This window comes from Hippichthys cyanospilos, chromosome 1, assembly GCF_059441005.1.
Source record: "Hippichthys cyanospilos isolate Australia breed blue-spotted pipefish chromosome 1, RoL_Hcya_1.0, whole genome shotgun sequence".
Lineage (NCBI taxonomy): Eukaryota > Metazoa > Chordata > Actinopteri > Syngnathiformes > Syngnathidae > Hippichthys > Hippichthys cyanospilos.
The window spans coordinates 31,039,505-31,057,146 of NC_142369.1; the positions used below are offsets into that span (position 1 = coordinate 31,039,505).

The 17,642-nt window shown below is 37.6% G+C and overlaps 1 protein-coding gene across 6 annotated transcripts in view; it reads left to right on the top strand.

The window, feature by feature from the left end:
* arvcfb (ARVCF delta catenin family member b) overlaps positions 1-17,642 on the top strand; it is a 195,467-nt gene that overhangs the window by 166,410 nt on the left and 11,415 nt on the right. For all 6 annotated transcript variants that reach the window (XM_088435373.1, XM_088435568.1, XM_088435492.1 and 3 more), the window contains one exon: positions 16,348-16,475. In XM_088435373.1, coding sequence (XP_088291499.1) covers positions 16,348-16,475 — 128 coding nt within the window. The remainder of the gene's footprint in view (positions 1-16,347; positions 16,476-17,642) is intronic.

Sequence of the window (17,642 nt, forward strand, 5' to 3'; positions counted from 1 at the left end):
GCATGTGCTAGCACCAATTCTGTAAGATTGTCATTGATGGTATAGCGGGGTTCCTTCTCGATAGCGTGCAGATGGTGCGGGGTTGCGTTCCCACTCAGACCTATGACTGAATGGTCACCGAATTAGGATGTAGCCTGTCCGTTCTCTTGAGTGTGTGGGGATAATTGAAAAAAAAAAAAAAAAAAAAAAAAAAAAAAAAAAAAAAAAAAAATATATATATATATATATATATATATATATATATATATATATATATATATATATATATATATATATATATATTATGTGTGTTTGTGTATATGTACACAGTTGTCTCTGACTTTTGTTCAAGATACAATGTGTAATACTGAGTTTTTTGTCCCCTCTTTAAGGCATTTATCCCACTTTACGATTAAAATCAAAACTGTCATGACCTGTGGGCTTGGTTGTGTTTTGTGGTTTTGCTTCCCTCTTGAGACATTTTTCGTTGATTGCTGTTATTTTCTGTTGTCATCAAACTGCCTCCACTGCAACGCGTCGCTACATTGCTGGTCTGCTATTGGTCGGCGTGATGAGGTCAGAAAGATGCTGGTCTGCTATTGGTTGGCGCACAGGGTCACAGAGATGGCTGCCTAAAGACTTGATCTCATATGAGAGTGCTTTCAATATCGTATTTGTTATGCATTTTAGTGCTTGACTCAAACTTGAATTGGTTATCCAGTCCCAAGATTGCTAGGCATGTTAAAGAGAGAAGTAAGAAGATGATTTATATGGAAACGGAGCTGGAGATAATAAAGAAATACGAAGAAAGCTAAGCTAGTCTAGGCTACCCTTACTAGGGGATGTGGCCATAACAAGTGTCACTCAAAGGTAAATAAATTCTTCTTATATTTTTTATTTATGATGTTTTCTGATTGTATACTTGTATATTATATACACGTAGCACTTACTATACAATGTTGGTACCAATTTTCAATATGTATGTACAATTTTGATGTTTTTACCTGGCGTTCTAAATGCTTTAGCTATTTAACATTGGTTTGGATTGCCCAACCTTACGGTGAATTGGTCTTACGAGCCCAACTGCGGAACGGATTAATCTCGTAACATGGGGGCCCACTGTATTCATATATGTGTGTGTGTGTGTGTGTGTGTATATATATATATATATATATATATATATATATATATATATATATATATATATATATATATATATATATATATATATATACATACACACACACACACACACACGCACTAGAGTTACTTATTGTTTGCATGGCTTGTCCATTTGGATTTTGTATTGTGAATGAACGTGACATTTGTCTACCGGTGTGTTATTTATTTAGACTTTCAACATGTCTTTTTGTGCTATTTACACACACACATTTCCATCAACGTCTAGTGGTAGACACTCAAGTAAATATCACTTCCTTCTAATAGGTCACATTTGCATTGAGCACTTATAAAAGCAGGTCGTAATGTTCAATTTTAACTACACTGATTTGCCTTATCAGTCCAAGTCCAGGTTAGTTATTTGCAAAGTTATAACAAAGATGGTGTGAGAATTAGAGCAAGCCAACAATATAACATAATTCTAAATGGCATCCACCATGTGCATAGAAAGAAATCTTACTCAGTTTAAATAGCCAACAATTGCACAGAGTATCGCTAATAAGGCTGGTTGGTTCCAGGTAACACCATTCGGATTGTTTCGTTCTCAAGAGGCACAATTCAGAAATGTGTCATAGCACCAAAAGAGAAAAGATGTCATGGAATCAGATATCCTCAGACTCTTTATCAGTCCTCATCCAATTGCAGCTAATATTGTCCTTGTATCTGCCAATACGTACAATTTGCTGTCAATTAAAACGCCACTTGGTTTTAATTATTAAATAAGGAAAATAATTGCTGATTGCAACAGGTGTCGGTGTGTATAAATGTCATATGAAATGCACAGTGCAAGTAAAAAGAATGTGAAAAGAAGTCGGATATTGATATTCAATTGGATTTGAGCATTTGGGCCTATAGTGTCAATCAGGTCTAAATAACGCTTTGAAAGTGTGCTGATTTGCTACTATGAAGGGTTATCATTGTAAATCTGTGTTTTTGATTTGGTGCTGACTTTAGCCGCTGCCAGCACTATGTCAGCTTGTCAAGTTGGCAGAGAGTCCCTTTTCACTGCAGAGGTTTGAAAAGATATGGTAGATTACATGAGCTCTGATTTACTTAGATAGAGCGATCAATACAGAGGTTCATCCGGGCAGCGCAAAAGGTTGGTTTTCCCTTTGTGTGCTTTTGTGTGTGTCAGCTGGATGTGGGATGCAAGACAATAAAGGCCTGATATTGTAATTGCAACACCGGTTAATTATATTAAATGAATTAACAGAGTAAAGACATTATTTATGGTTGCCATTGAGCCTCATAGAAACATGACCATTTTGTTGTTATAGTGAAAGCAGACTGTTATTAACATTTTTTCATGTTTCTTTTTTTTTATCTTTTCTAGTCAGCTGCATGGTCATTACAAGTGAGTGACTTTGTCTTTTATGCGTGAACAGTTTTTCTGTACAACAAGGTTGTTTAATATTCTTTGTTGTTATTCGTAAGGTGATGTATATTAACTGGAAATGCAGGTGAATCGAAAGACGGTCGGGAGGGGACAGATGGAAGGTAAAAAATGAACAAAGGGGAAAAACAGAACAATAATACTATAACACAAGGTGATTGGTATAAGTAGGATTCTATCTTTATTGTGAATTTGGGAGGCCAGATAATGGATTTACACTCCCGTTAAAGTGACCAGCAGTTGTAGGTAATACCTTTGTATAAAATGGGCAAAATGGACATGTCTTTTTTCGTAAAGACAAGTAATTGGTGCTCCATTATTTTTTTTTTTTTGGATCAGAACAGATGGAAAATGAAAAGAGGTGATAAGAGAAGCAATTATGATGTGTAGAACTGAAAATAATTGCAGATCTTTTGTGAATGCTGCAGTTTCTAACATGATAAAACATTCTCCCTGCTGTCAATTGAAACCTGAGCTAAATCTTCACGAAGGAGGAAGGTTAGAAGAGTAGGTCGAAGATGGAGAAAAGGAGAGGTGAGTAGTGTGGTGGGCTCCTCCTCCTGCTTTGATTTGAAGAGGGCTTTGAGCATTAAGCACAGCTTTAAGGTGGTCTTTAGAATTTTAATTTGGCAGAGATAAAAAATACTGTACAACTATATTATTAGAAAAGAGATGGAATGGAAATAAAAGCATAAACACTGTATTTTACCATCTATTCATAATTTCTGGGAAGTGAACTAATCTGCTGCTGGATGAATGTAAATTTTCAAATACAGTGATACAGTTAATCTATGAATTGACTGTATTTTTAGCCAACATTAGCGGGTTAGCAACAACTACTAACTATAAAGTGCAACCTATACACAAACGAACACATAAACAGAATAAACACTCATCGCTTACTAAACATAGGCAGTAGCGTGCGTTATCAACATAAATGATAATAAACTATAAATATGAGTTTACGTTGTCATTCACTATGTCACCGTAACGAGCCGAATGACGCACAGAGAACGTAAAACAGGAAACGGAAAATGCATCGCGACCCGACAAATTAAAATCTTACATTTCAAAATAAGATAAGAAACGTCACGAACTCTGTCGCTTCAAGAATTCTTAACATAGTTATTAACTAATATTAATTAGTTATTTGATGAATACAGAACTGTATAATGTACTTTTTTGCTTTTTTCAATTGTTTTCCATTTTTGCACATTTTTTAAAACTTTTTTATTTTGAAGTATTTTCAATTTTTGCTGGAAAACCCGTGAAGTGCTGAAACCGTGATATCTGAGAACACGAAGTAGGAGGGATCACTGTAGTTTAGTTTAAAAAAAATCCACATTTGTTGAGTTGTTTTATGTAATAAATATTATATGGTGACATTTCTTTTTCATATGACATTTGACTATCTATCTATCCATATATATATATATATATATATATATATATATATATATATATATATATATATATATATATATATATATATATATATATATATATATATGTATATATATAGATATAGATATAGATATATATATATAGTTGTAATGCAAATATCAGGGAAAAATAGTGCCTAAACTTTGGATCCTCATAAGTGGCAATGGGTATACACACAAATTAGACAGCTAATTTACTTATTTTGGCTTTGGGTATTTTCTCCACGTCGCTTTTGAGATACTGCCGCACAAGCAATTGGAAGAAACTCTCGTCAAAATTGCTTCTTTCATTTACTGGCTGATTCACTTTAGTTGAACTAAGAAGAAAAACCTGGACTCTGATTGCCTATGGTTACCCACATTTCAGTAAAGTGACTGAGTAAATATGCTCACCACATAATGATAGACAGCTTAAAAAGTCAAAGCCCACCTTGCAGACATTAAATCAGTGTTAGATTTTCAGCAGGCTGTCGTTATGGTTCCCTCGTCATTCACAAGTGTTTGGTTTTCAATTTTTTACTTTAATGTATTTTTACACTGTGTAGTTTAATCTTGTATTTTTTTACAGCCCAAAAAAAAAAAAAAATCAGCGAAACAACAAAAACGTATTGTACCAGGCTGAACCCAATGACCCTGGTACCTAGTGGTGGAAACAACATTTTAAAATGTGTCTCATTTTCAGTATAAAGTGCTCCCTCGCGACTTTGTGCCCCCGCTATCGCCCCCTCAGTGCATCGCTTGCAGAGAGATGGCTGTGAATGTTCCCTGTATGTCAGACGGACAAGTTAACTATAAATGCACTTGCCGTGGGAGCTTCTCGGACATCGAACTACTGCATTACACATAATTACTAAAATCTTAAATTATTAAAACTCATACAGTAATTGTACTGTTATCTCTTCTCACGCCCTTGTAGTCTCACGGAGAGCCGCATTTATGTTAGCGGCGCCTGAAAGTCTAATTAATGTGAAGCCTGTAGCTGACCACATGATACCAATCAGAGTTTCCACTTGAAATTCCAATTTATTTCAAAAGAAATCTCGGTAAGAGATTTACATCGCGCTGCAGCTCCTCCATTCGAAACTCCATCACAGCGTGTGTGACTTTGAGTAAGCACAGCTTTCGGACAGGCCTGCACGACACGTGATTGGCTCCTGGCATGCCCATGGGAGTTGGGGCGGGAGTAGATCACAATTCCTGACCTGCCATCGACCAAGGAGGGCGGCAATATTTGTCTTAAATATGGAAAGTTTAAATACTTTTGACATTTTAAATATTCAGTAAAATTCAATACACATGCATGACTTTTCTTTGTGGGGGGGGGGGGGGGGGGGTCACCGTATTTCGCAGTTTTTAACTTATCGGGGGTGGGGGGGGATTCCAGTTCCCATTACCCATGAAAAACGACAGATTGAGTGAATATAGAAACAGTACGATTCACATTCTCTCAAACTGTTTGTGTCGTCGCCATTTGGCGCCTCTGCGTATGTGACTGTTTTAAAATAAGGATCCGCTGCCAGGATTGAGCATTTTTGCTAGAGTCCCACTGAAACTGATAAGTGAAGAGTTTTCTTTGTTTTAAATTCAATGTAATCATCAAAGCAATTAGGTGTTATGCTTGAAAGGCCTCAATACGTTTGCTTTCTTGCTTTTTCACGTTCGTCTTGGTCTGTGCAGCTCCATTATTCTTCTCAAAATTGGACACCGTACCATTGAGAAAACAGAAATGTTTTTTTGGGGGGGGTGGGGGGGGTCAACTGACAACAGCTGTTTAATGCCTTTCACTGCTTTGTCTTACAAGACAAGAGTATTTCATTTGTGCCGAGGTCTTAGCGCTGACAGTTATGCGTTGTATTGTATAACCCGTTGTGTTATCATCCCACAGGAGATTTCTGTTTGTGGAATAATGAACACAGACTCCTCTGCTACCAGTGTTGATGAGCTCTCTGTTGTAACGCTGCACTGAAAAGTGTGAGGTTCAATTGAATTAGTAAAAGTCAGCCTCACTTCTATTGTTCCACTCTGCTGCTGTCGCTGCACATATTTCACTAAAAGGCTCACTGATATGAATTTGATTCCTCTAAACAAAATCACCACTTGAACTTCCCTAAAGGCACGAGGAACGTCTTGGTGCAGTGAGACCATTTGTTCAAGCAAACCTTTTTTCAGGATAGAACATTTTTGCATCTGTAAATGCCAGGCCTCCAGTGCGGTACAGTTACAGCACATGGGAAATGAAGTACTACATGTACAGTTCATGTCATTTTAAAAAATAATATTGTAAATGAAATGTGCACCCAAAATTCCAAACGGCAACCTCACATGATGTAGCTTCTCTGTTTTTGTGAGTAAAATTTAACACAAAGACAGACTACTCTATCGTTTTCTGATGCAGTCAGCCTCTTTCTTGCTAATTCACACTAAGTTCACCACTTATGTGTGAGATAGCGCACTAATTTTACCTCTTCTCCCTCACCTGTTGTTGTCACATTTCATAGAAAGGTGGCATCTAATTACCGTAGGTTCCCCACGAGGGTCATACATGTTGGTGAGGGCGGGGCAGTTCACATCCACAAATGAACATGACAAATGTATAAGTATTTATTTGTTGGTGTCTTCTGCACCCATTGAGCAACATATCACTATGTGCTGAGGCTGCAAAAGCCCGCACAGTTGCGATGAGCCTGTCACATTCTTTGCTTTTTTTGTTTTGTTTTGGCTGATGCGGTTTGAAAGAAAAAAAACAAAAACAAACGCCTAATAGGTTGTAGGTGATAGTCACATTCTCCTCACCCATGTTCTTTGTGAATATCTACCTTGGCAGTCATAAAAAATAATGACATTGAGGCAAAAGGAATATAAATGTATCATAAATTTGACCACTTTGGGGATTTCTAGAACTGTTAGATTATGTCGCTACACTAGATAATATTTGTGTAATATAGTCATCTTTTTACAGGTCTGTATTTGCAGCATTAATTTACATATGCTAAAAAAAATGCCATTACTGTACTATTTGCCAGTGCTGTAGTGGTGCATAAACCTCATACAGAGCACAACAACAAATTACAACTTCTCCAAATGCTCCTAACTCACAATCTGCTGTCTTGTTACTGCATAATCCACAACATAGTTTACATCATCAGGCTCGCAAGAGAATTAGTAACTGTGTCATGCACAGCCTGGGTTGCTCACAACAATAGTAATGAATTTACCAACATAACCCTCAAGTTTAATGTTGATTAATTCAAAGACAATCCGTAATTAATTGTTTTTTAATCTCAAATAAACATTTAATTAACACTTTCATTACGGCTGTATTGAATTGATTACTATTATGAGTGTGCTATTTGGCACCCCTAATTATGGTTAGGTTTGGATTGCCATGGTAATAGATTAGATCAGCAAACCTGTGTATTACTAAAGCAATAAAAATCCTTTGCCTCCCAAAATATTATGTGTTATCTCTAAAATTACAATGGTAAATACATCATAAAAAGAAAAATCTGAAGTACAAACAAAGGTATGGAGGGGGATCATAGTTTTAAACTTGAATTTAAATATATCCCACTTGTGTATTGTAGCATTGTATTTTTGTGTAGTGGGTGAGTAGCAGATGATGTTAAACCCTTTTCTGGTGAATGTGTGGTTTTTTTTCTTACCTCTTTGGCCTTTCAATTTGACAACTAACAAACACATGTTGGATAGGTAACAAACCTATTTTTATAGTGAATGCATTTTTCTAATATGATATTGAGCTGTGATCTAATGTAACACGATCTTTGCAGTTGACCGCATTCAGTGTATGAGTAGTGGCATTATATGAGCGCTCATCCACCGGACAGTCATTCGGCTTAATGCATTGCTGTATTTAAGATAATGTCCGCAGGTGGTCCAAATCTAGGGATTGCGACATACATAGGGTTAAACAGGACAAATATTCCCAGCACGCAAATCCGAAGCTGCTTTTGGTAGCTTTCAGTCAACATGTTCGCTCTGCCAAATGTTATTGGGGGAACAGAGCATCTTTGCTGGCTGAATGTGTGTATATAAGGAGAAAAGAGGACGGATTGTCTCAACACAAGAGTTAATCCAAAGTATCCATCACACTTTAGCATGTGATGGCTTGATGGGTCTGGAGCAAGCATTAAATGAGGGATGGTTGCCGACACCAATGCAGACGCGGCAAATCCCTTCACTATCACCCACAGTCACAATAAGCATTGTGAATTCTGGACACTCGGTTCACTCTGCGATATCGGAACCGAGCGTAAAACTGGTTCACCACGCGTTGGATATATATATATATATATATATATATATATATAGATATATATATATATATATATATAAAACATTTCATCATTTAAAGCTTTGGGACCAGTTAATTTATTCAAATGTTTAAAACAATTAAATTGTTAATATGTTCTGTATGTGAATGAAACACACATGCACACTCACGCTCACACACACACACACACACACACACACACACACACACACACACACATACACATGCTTGATTAAGTGGTGCAATTTAAATACCTTATAGTCCAATCCATCATTTTTACCCATATGACATTCCAAAAAGGTGTCTCAAAACAAAGCTATTTTTCAGCCAATGAAAGCATCTACATGCTATATTTACTGTTCACAAATAATAAGATATAAATATCATAGCATAACCAAGATATATCTCTCGGTTGTCTCTTTGTGGTTGTTTGCCATACATACTATGCCATTTGTAAACTTTATCTGACATACTGAATGTACTGCTTTTCAAAGGCAGGTTTCATGCCATCTGTATAAATACTCAGCACAGTGTATACTGTATATATACTCCATGTCTTAAATTCTAAGAAAACAGATAAGTGAAATACTGTTAAATAATCTCCTTGATTATATTACATTTAATGAATGAATAATGGTAATAATCACCAATTAGCAAATTAAGAAATTTCTTATATTTAATCAGAAATGGTATTTGAACCTTCCTGTTAGTTTAAAGTCACTTTGTGGTGTTGAGTGGTGTTGGCTATCTTCATCAATCCGTCTTGCTTAGTTACAAAAAAAAAAAAAAAATCCAAAGTAGGATATAATTTTGGAATATTAATGTCACTGCAGCAACAGCAAGGGTCAAAGGTTTAGCGTTGTCCTGAAGTGGTATTTCATTGCCATAAAATGATGGTAAAATGCGCGATGGGCATATCAAGCCTTTTTTTTTTTCGCACAGAGCACAAGTCTAGTGAAGAGTGTATTGTAACTGCACATGGTTGGAGTTTTGTCACTTCAGGTAGGATTTGGTTTTCTTAGACTTTCCACTTGATGGAAGTGGGAGCAACGAGGCATCTATGCTGTTGTATGCCATTGTGGAAACTAATCAGCCAAATCTCGGTCAATTGGGTTAACCTCCTTAAGAGTTGTGCCGGGCACTCTGGGTGGGCTATTAAAATATATTAGACATAATTATAAATTGTTCAAGTATAAGATTTTTTTTACAATAATTTAGAGGGATTGCCCCACATTGTTGTCATGATAACCTTCATCACATTTATGAGTCCCTCTGCATCCACTGCAATGCCCAGTGAGGTGTAGCCAGTCTAGCAAATTCATAAACATGCTAAACTAGACTTGCACAGGCACAAAAATTAAGATTCACACGTTTTTATGTCAAGAGCAGTCTAGTTACTGTGACCAGATTATCAGAGTGTCAGGGGTGCGGCAACCATATATGCGCCGCTAAGCCCTGACTGCCACAATACCACCCCAATGACAAGAGACTTGGTCTGAGGTAGCACCAAAATTAAGATGTGCACGTTTTTACACCGCATTCACAGGGACCAGTCTACTGAAATAAGACCACTGATGTTGCAAGACGGATATGGAGGAAGTACAAGATAGGGGGTCTGAGCTGTGTTTTTGTCTCTTTTGGCACTCTATAACTCTTCCCCCAACTGTCACTTCCCCTCTCCTATCCCATCTCACCAGGACATTTTTGTGACTCAAAGCTGATGGGCAGCTGCACAGGACACAGACTCACAGCCGCTTTCTGCTTTCTTTTGTCAGCATCCAACAAACTTAGGCCAACTGTTGTATGGGTATGCTAATGTCACATGCCCTGGGGCTGCTTGTAGAGGTGCCAATCTACAAAACGGTTCAAATGGCTACCAAGGGAGATAGTGATGCTTTGACTCCTGGCTCATGTCAATATATAGCACTATTCATAGTTTAACTAAAATGCAAGAGGACACACCAAGGCAACAAAAACAGACCTGCTGGTCGCTCATGTGAATAAAAGGGTGTATTACGGAACAAGATGAGGCTATATTCTAAATCATTTTTCAAACAGAAATGTAAATGCCTAATATCCATCATTTCACTTCAAATACAATTGCAGAGGGTACGTTAAAAAAAAAAAAAAATAACAAATTAGCACAGAAGCAGCCGTAAATTTGAAACCTTCAAACAGACACTGGGCAATGAAATAGAATAACACATTGTGTATTTACAAACCAAAATGTTTAACCAAACACTGCCAACATTAACCACACATATAATACTATTGCTTTGTGGAATAACAGCTTTTACAACAGCTTGTAGAGGCGCAACTCATCAAACTTGTCAGTAGACTGTAAAAAGCCGTAAACCACAAACGCTCTCAACTATGTGATACAGCGGGGAAGCAAAATATTAACTACGTTACAAGGGTTCACTGCATTGGCGGTAACTATATTCTGATTAGCTCCATCTTTGTTATGCTCTTCAAGGTGATGAGACTCAGATAAAAGAGATGGCATTTTGAATACCCTGAAGGTCTTACCAATTTACTCGGCTTTGTTCACAAAGTTCCAAGCTGATGGTTTGTTCTGTAATGAACCGGGGAGTGCAAAACAAGCAACATTAAACAAGCAGCACACAGCTCTTGTGATGATACCATAAGTTGTTGCCTGTCTGCGGCTCAGCCTTTCAAGAGTCTTCATTAGTTTCCCATGTGGCTGCATAAATTTGTTTAAAGACATGAAAGCAAGGTGGTGAGGTCAAATGTGCATGGCATATGAGTGGAGAGTAAACAACTCAAGGATTCCTTACTGAAACAATACAAAATATGTTTCTGTGGTCAGCACTCTTCCTTTTTGGTCTTTAAGGATTTATTTTTACCCTGCCTTCGACATTTTCTTCCTGCCACACAGAGAAAATGTCACTAATGTTTGAGCAAACTTCAAGCCAGGACTGCAAAGGTGAGGTCTGTTCCAAGATAGAAGGATTATTTTATGCCCCGCTGTTGATTTTCTGCTTGTCACATCTCTTGATTCTTTACCTCAATCTCTACCCGGGGGGAAAAAAAAGACACAAAAGAAAACATAGGGATTGTTTGAGGCTGAAGCTTGAACCTGTTTGATTGATGAGAATCACTTTCTGACAAGCAATGGCCCTAGTGTTCGTGGTGCCATGTCTGGGTGTATTATTAGAGATCGAGGTGTTTTGCAACAAGCTTACCCTACAGGAATGCTAATAGCAGAGTCTGGGTGGTGTTTGTGTTAGAAAAGTTGGCTTCTGAACGTCTTACTCCAACCTCAGCTAATCCATTACATTTTACCAGGCTTCCTCACTTCTGCAAATTATCCCTAATTGCAGTCGATACTGAAACTACAGGAATCATTAGTGCTGTAACTTTGTTGTTGGCTTGTTCACGGTCATCTTACACTCTCTGAAAAGTCTATCATTGTGTGGCTGCAGACGAATATTTAAGAGTCAAATTCCTATCAATAATTTGAACAGTTAACACACACCCACGCACACATAAACCCCACACATTGCCCAGTTGAGCCTCAAAGGAAAAATGTCTCGTACAGATAAGCAAAGAAATAATACTTAATTTTACAAAGCTGATTTTTATTGATTTCTTTCTATCAAGAGTGTTGATAATATTCATGCTTTAGATCAGGGGTCCCCAACAAACGAAAATGCTAACGAGCTTAATGCATACAAGGCAGCACTATATAACATGCTGAACTAACATTAGCTAGCATGTTATCCATAGTCACAAGTTGTTGGCTCAACAAACAAACTAATTGTGGGCATATTATAATAATTCTGACAAAAATCTTTAAAAGAAAGTACAACTTACAGACACCCGTGGGCCAGATTTCAGAGAGAGACTCAACAACGTGTCTGTCACCGACAGTAACTGCTCTCAACTCAAGCCACAGCATCTTTCCTCACTGTAAGATCAACAGCGACCAGAAGCGGCGCCAAAAAAACAAAGATCAAACCAAACAAAGCACAAATAAAGCACAACTTTATAACTGTTAAAGGACAAACTAAATCAGTTCCAAATCATCATTTTTTCGGGTGCGGCCCATGCAGCCCGGTACCAGTTGATCTACGGACTGGTACCACGCAGACGTTTGGGGACCTCTGCTTTAGATAATTGATAACCGGATGGGCAGTAAATCATGATTTTAAAAGTCATCGAACCATCTGAATCCGTCAAAACCGGTAAGGTTTTTTTTTTTTTTTCCCTTCCTTCATCGCTTACCTCAACTTCAGTGTTCAGTTCTCACTGACCCCTGCTTTAAAGCAACCTTAATTCTTAATTCTTGTGTGTCGCACCAAGGAAGTCTCATGTAAGTGGCCAGGACCAATTTTGGCCACATCCATGTTTACTGTACAGACACTTGTGACAAACAGATACACTCAGATTTATAGTAGTTGTGTCTTTGTATTAACAATGCAGAATAACTGCTCATAAACTTGGCAATAAACTTGGTATAAAAGTTTAAAAAAAAAGTTTCCTTTCTGTTCGATGATAAAAGGTAGGCAAAAACATAAATAGTATCAAATGTTGCATTGCTAAAAAAAACACTCCTGTATATCTTTATATTATTAATCTATATCAGCAAGTTGTATTGCCTAGCCCATCTTTCCAATGTCATTTTTCAACAGTGAACGGTTGAAAACAGTGTAATTTTTTGTCCAGTTAATTTTGAACAAAGCCTTAAACTCTTTGTACGTTTTTGTTTTGTTTTTTTTTCCCCCCATTCTGGTGAATTATTTACAAGTAAATCCTAAATTCTGAGTTAGATATTTGTGTTTTATTATGGCTTTATGCAGCGTTACCGTTCTTTCTGTCGTCAGATAAAAATAAGCATAGAAGACATTTCTTTAAAAATAGCTGCCGTTGCTGCATTAGAAATGCGATGTATGAAAAGTACTAGGTCTATCGGTTACTTGGTATCGAGTTTTCAAGAATTAAGTACTTACACTGAATAAGAGGACTTGGACTTTTCATTTTTTTAATATTTAAAAAAATCGGCCCTTGGCCTTTTTGTTTTTATTTCATTTTTTTCACAGTCTATAGCTGGCAAAACACATGTTTTACAGACCTGCGTGTGTTGCATTCAGATGTTTAATATATGGCTATTTACAATATGCTTTGCTGTCATTGTGTTTTACCTGAACCAAGTTTTACACTTTGGGTATCTACTTTGTCTGACCACTATATAGAGGAAGTAGATGAATGCCAGAGGATGATCATTTGAGAAAAGTAGGCCAAATCAGCCATCCACACACATGCACACACACGCACACACACTTCTGAAATGATGCCTGTGCCTCTGTGTCTCCAAAGTGAAACCAAGAACACCAACAGACTGGCAGGAGATGACTGAAGATCACCGTGACACTTCAGCAGATTGCGACAGACTTTACACTCGCTTGCATTATTCGGAGAAACCCCAGGCATTTTGGGTCGGCATTAAGGCCAGGCTAAAAAGGTCAAATATATTATTTGGTTTAATTGTCTAGGCCAAAATAGGAACAAAAATATTTTGACTAAAAAAGTCCAGTAAATTTCCCCAGTGTACTGTCATCTATCCTTGTTTAACTGCAAATACCCACTCCATTTCTGTATTCTTTTAGGTGTTGCCTGAGTAATGCACCACAGATTAAAAAGAGAAAATATCTAAATATATGTTGTTAGCCATAATTGTATCATATTCGGAATTTTGTGAGTTTCAAAACTATCTGGTTCATTCCAAGTTGGAGATTCACAGTATTGTTTCTAAAATGCCTTGCAACTTTGCTGAAAAGGTTACCCAGCAAAATTAGGTGCATTGGGGAAAGACACTGAGAATTCCCATTCTAGTTTTGTTCTTTTTCAAAATAGTAGATGTGATTGATACTCTGCCCTGCTCACATGACAGGGTCACAACTCATAATTCTGCTGCAGATTATATTAAATTTCTCACCCAAACAAATTGTGGCATGCCTGATATGATGATGAGAAAAAATCTACATACTGTAGTTTTTTTGCACATTTAAACAAACCAGAAAAGTCTATTGACAAGTCAATCTGCAATCACCTACTTGAATGCTCTGTAGTAATTCTGGCCTTACCTGTGTGTATTGTACATTATGTTGCCCTAGCTCTAGCCCCAGTGCTATCTTTCCCTTTCAGAATTCTGTGCAGCGCTTTGACAAATAAGGCACTTGTTTTAGGGCTTATTTTTAAAGTGCTTAAGTCCTTCCCAAGTTTTAATGTATGTCATGGGAAACCCAACTTTTATAATGCAGTTTTAGTGGTTCTTTGCACGCTACCATCATGCATCATCCTCCTGTTCCCTAAAAATTTAACAACTACACTTTCCTCTGGTGAAATAGTAATGTCAACAAAAAAGATTACTGCAGAGCCGTACTCATATAATACTGTTACAGTAACTATGTTTTCAACTAGAACCAAAAAAATATTGGCAATAAAAGACATACTGTAGGTTAAAACAGCGGGTTGTTTTTTGTGTGAGCCGAGAGAACAATTTCCTCCTGTAAATAATAGGAAGGAAGTGGTTGGAAGTAGACCACTTCACTGTGTCTGTATCAGCAGTGAGTAGTCTGCACAGGTCAATTGAAGTCACAAGTACTAATAGCAATTCTGCCATGGCCACACTTCAGCTTTTGATTGAATATGTTTTTTCTCTGTGCTATTGATTTAGCATCTGCCAAGATTAAACAAGAAACACAATGTATATGTATCTGTTATTTGAATAGAATACGTTTATTGTCACTGTAAAGCAGGAAAACAATTAAATTGGGAGGACTGCGCCGATTTTTGCACGTTAAGTTGTCAAAAATAGAATACACGCAACACTATAAAATGAAAATCAGTTACACACGAGTGCAGTCATTTTTTTTTTATTTTTTATACTGGTTCTGGAGAAAAGGGTGTCAGTCTTTTTGATTGGCTTTTATGAGGCCCGGTAGCGCTGACCAGGGGGCAACACTTTGAAAGTATAACAACCAAGATGTCTTGTGTCTCTGACAGTATTTCTCGCTCAGCTTTGGTGGAGAAAACTGGCAATATCATCTATGGATAGCAGAGAGCATCCAGTGATTTTTCTGGGCAGTGTTGATCCCCCCTCTACATCGCTCTCCTGTTGGCCACAGTGCACCCCGCGTACCACATCGTGATGCAATACACTAGGACACACATGGTGGTTGAGTGTAAGATGACGAGCAGCTGCTCCTCAAGGTGTATTTCCTGAGCATTCTCACGAAGTAGAGTCGCTGCTTAACTCCCGCCGCGGTGTTGATACACCAAGAGAAGTCGTCGGAGATGCAGACTCTCAGGAGCTTGACTAAGCAGACTTTTTCGATGCTAGTCCCATTCATAGTGATGGGGGCCAGCTCTGTGCTGTGGTTACGGAAGTCTGGGATCAGTTCTTTTGTCTTTGTGGTGTTCGTAGTGAGGTGGTTCTCTAAACTCCACTCTGACAGTCTTTCAAGCACAACCCTGGGTGAGGTTGAGAGATAGATAGGCAGACTCATCTCTTCCTGAAATGAGCTAGACCACGGTGCTGTCGTTCACAAATTTGATAACGTAGATTGAGAGGTGGTGTGGTGTGCAGTTGTGAGTGTACATTGAGTACAGTAAAGAACTCAGTACACAACCTTGTGGTTGCAGTAAGTGCTGTGCGTTACGGTCAGAATTGGTGTGGGCCAAATTTGGCAATTTGTGGACATTGTGTTAAAAAGTTATTACTCCACCTGCAAATAAAAGTGGGTAGACTGAGGAGGGAGACCTTTATTGTTTCATTGGGGCAGTTTTGATCCTGTAATTAATAATATAAAAGATCATTTTTAAATTAAACTACACAGAACTGACTACAGAAAAAAACTTGCTGGATCAATCATCTCCGCCTTGTGTTCCCATTAAATGCCATTCTGAAGGGTTGACTGCCATTAAACTTTAACACCATAGTGGAATGTTGCATCACAGAATACCTGGGAGTGTTTGGGCATATATGATGCCAAGTCTGTCTTATAAAGAGTCTTAATCATGTGTATGTTCCCTTCTAGGTTTTGAGCTTCTTTATCAGCCAGAAGTGGTGAGACTCTATCTTTCTCTGCTGACTGAGAGCCAAAATTTCAACACCCTGGAGGCAGCTGCTGGAGCTCTGCAGAACCTGGGTGCTGGGCAGTGGACTGTGAGTGCAAGAGTGGGGATGGTACACAGACACCTAGTTTGGCATTTATTTTTGCAACCGCAGTACTTTTTTAAACATACAGGTAGATATTGATCTTAGATAGGGTTGAGAAATCCAAGAGAGAAATCCACTAGCAAAACCTCTCTAGAAAAAAAAATTATTGCACTTCCTATGAAAGTGAAAGAGGTAAATATACATTATCTTAGGTACAGAGTTTAGTCGAGTAATTCTAACAGTTGTGAGACTAATACACACATCACTGTTAGACGTTTGCCTCTGATGCGTGAGATGAGAAAATCCGTGGCAAGGATCAGACATTGATTCCAATTAAAGGAGCAGGTTTATGAACTGAGAGGGTGTCTGGCTTGATAGTGGCTGCGAACAGATTGGAACAGGACAGCCTAGTTTTTAGATTCCAGCAAAGACTACACATTTTATATATATATATATATATATATATATATATATATATATATATATATATATATATATATATATATATATATATATATATATATATATATATATATTATCTGTGTTTAGCCCACAGCAGCCATCCGGCAGTGTGACCTTTCCGTCGTATGACATTGTCATCAGCAGCCTCCCCCAGCTACTTTGAAAGAATCTCATGATTGGTTAATATTAATCTATCTCTTATCACATTTTATTCCCTCAGTGGTTTATCTGGTGTGATTCACAATAAAGGTGGTAATTTTGAGGACAGACCCCTTGTCTCCCCTTTGCTATTTTTCTTTTCATGTGGAAGCTGATCAGCTAGTCCCCAGGCCAGATTCAGCAGTGAGTAGAGCTGCTTATACATTTGTCGCATCTGGCTGCTTAACTAAGCCTGTGCTCTCTCCTTTGGCTTAGCTCTTTTTCAAAATTCAAACCTTAAATCACCTTAGCTTATTAGTGGATTGGTGTCTAGCTTTAAGTGGTACTACTGCCATCTTGTGGCTCCAATGTATCTAAACGGATTACTTTTCCAGGAGAGGATTTAAAAACAAAAACAGCATCCTTGAATTCTTTGTAATTCTTTGAGATCATATGTATACTTTATTTTACAAAAATGCAATTGCAAAGATTAAAGAATTTTAAATTCTAATATAAATTTTTCTATTTGAGCACGGTATTTTGAATTAGTCATACCCGAGGAAACAGTGTGCT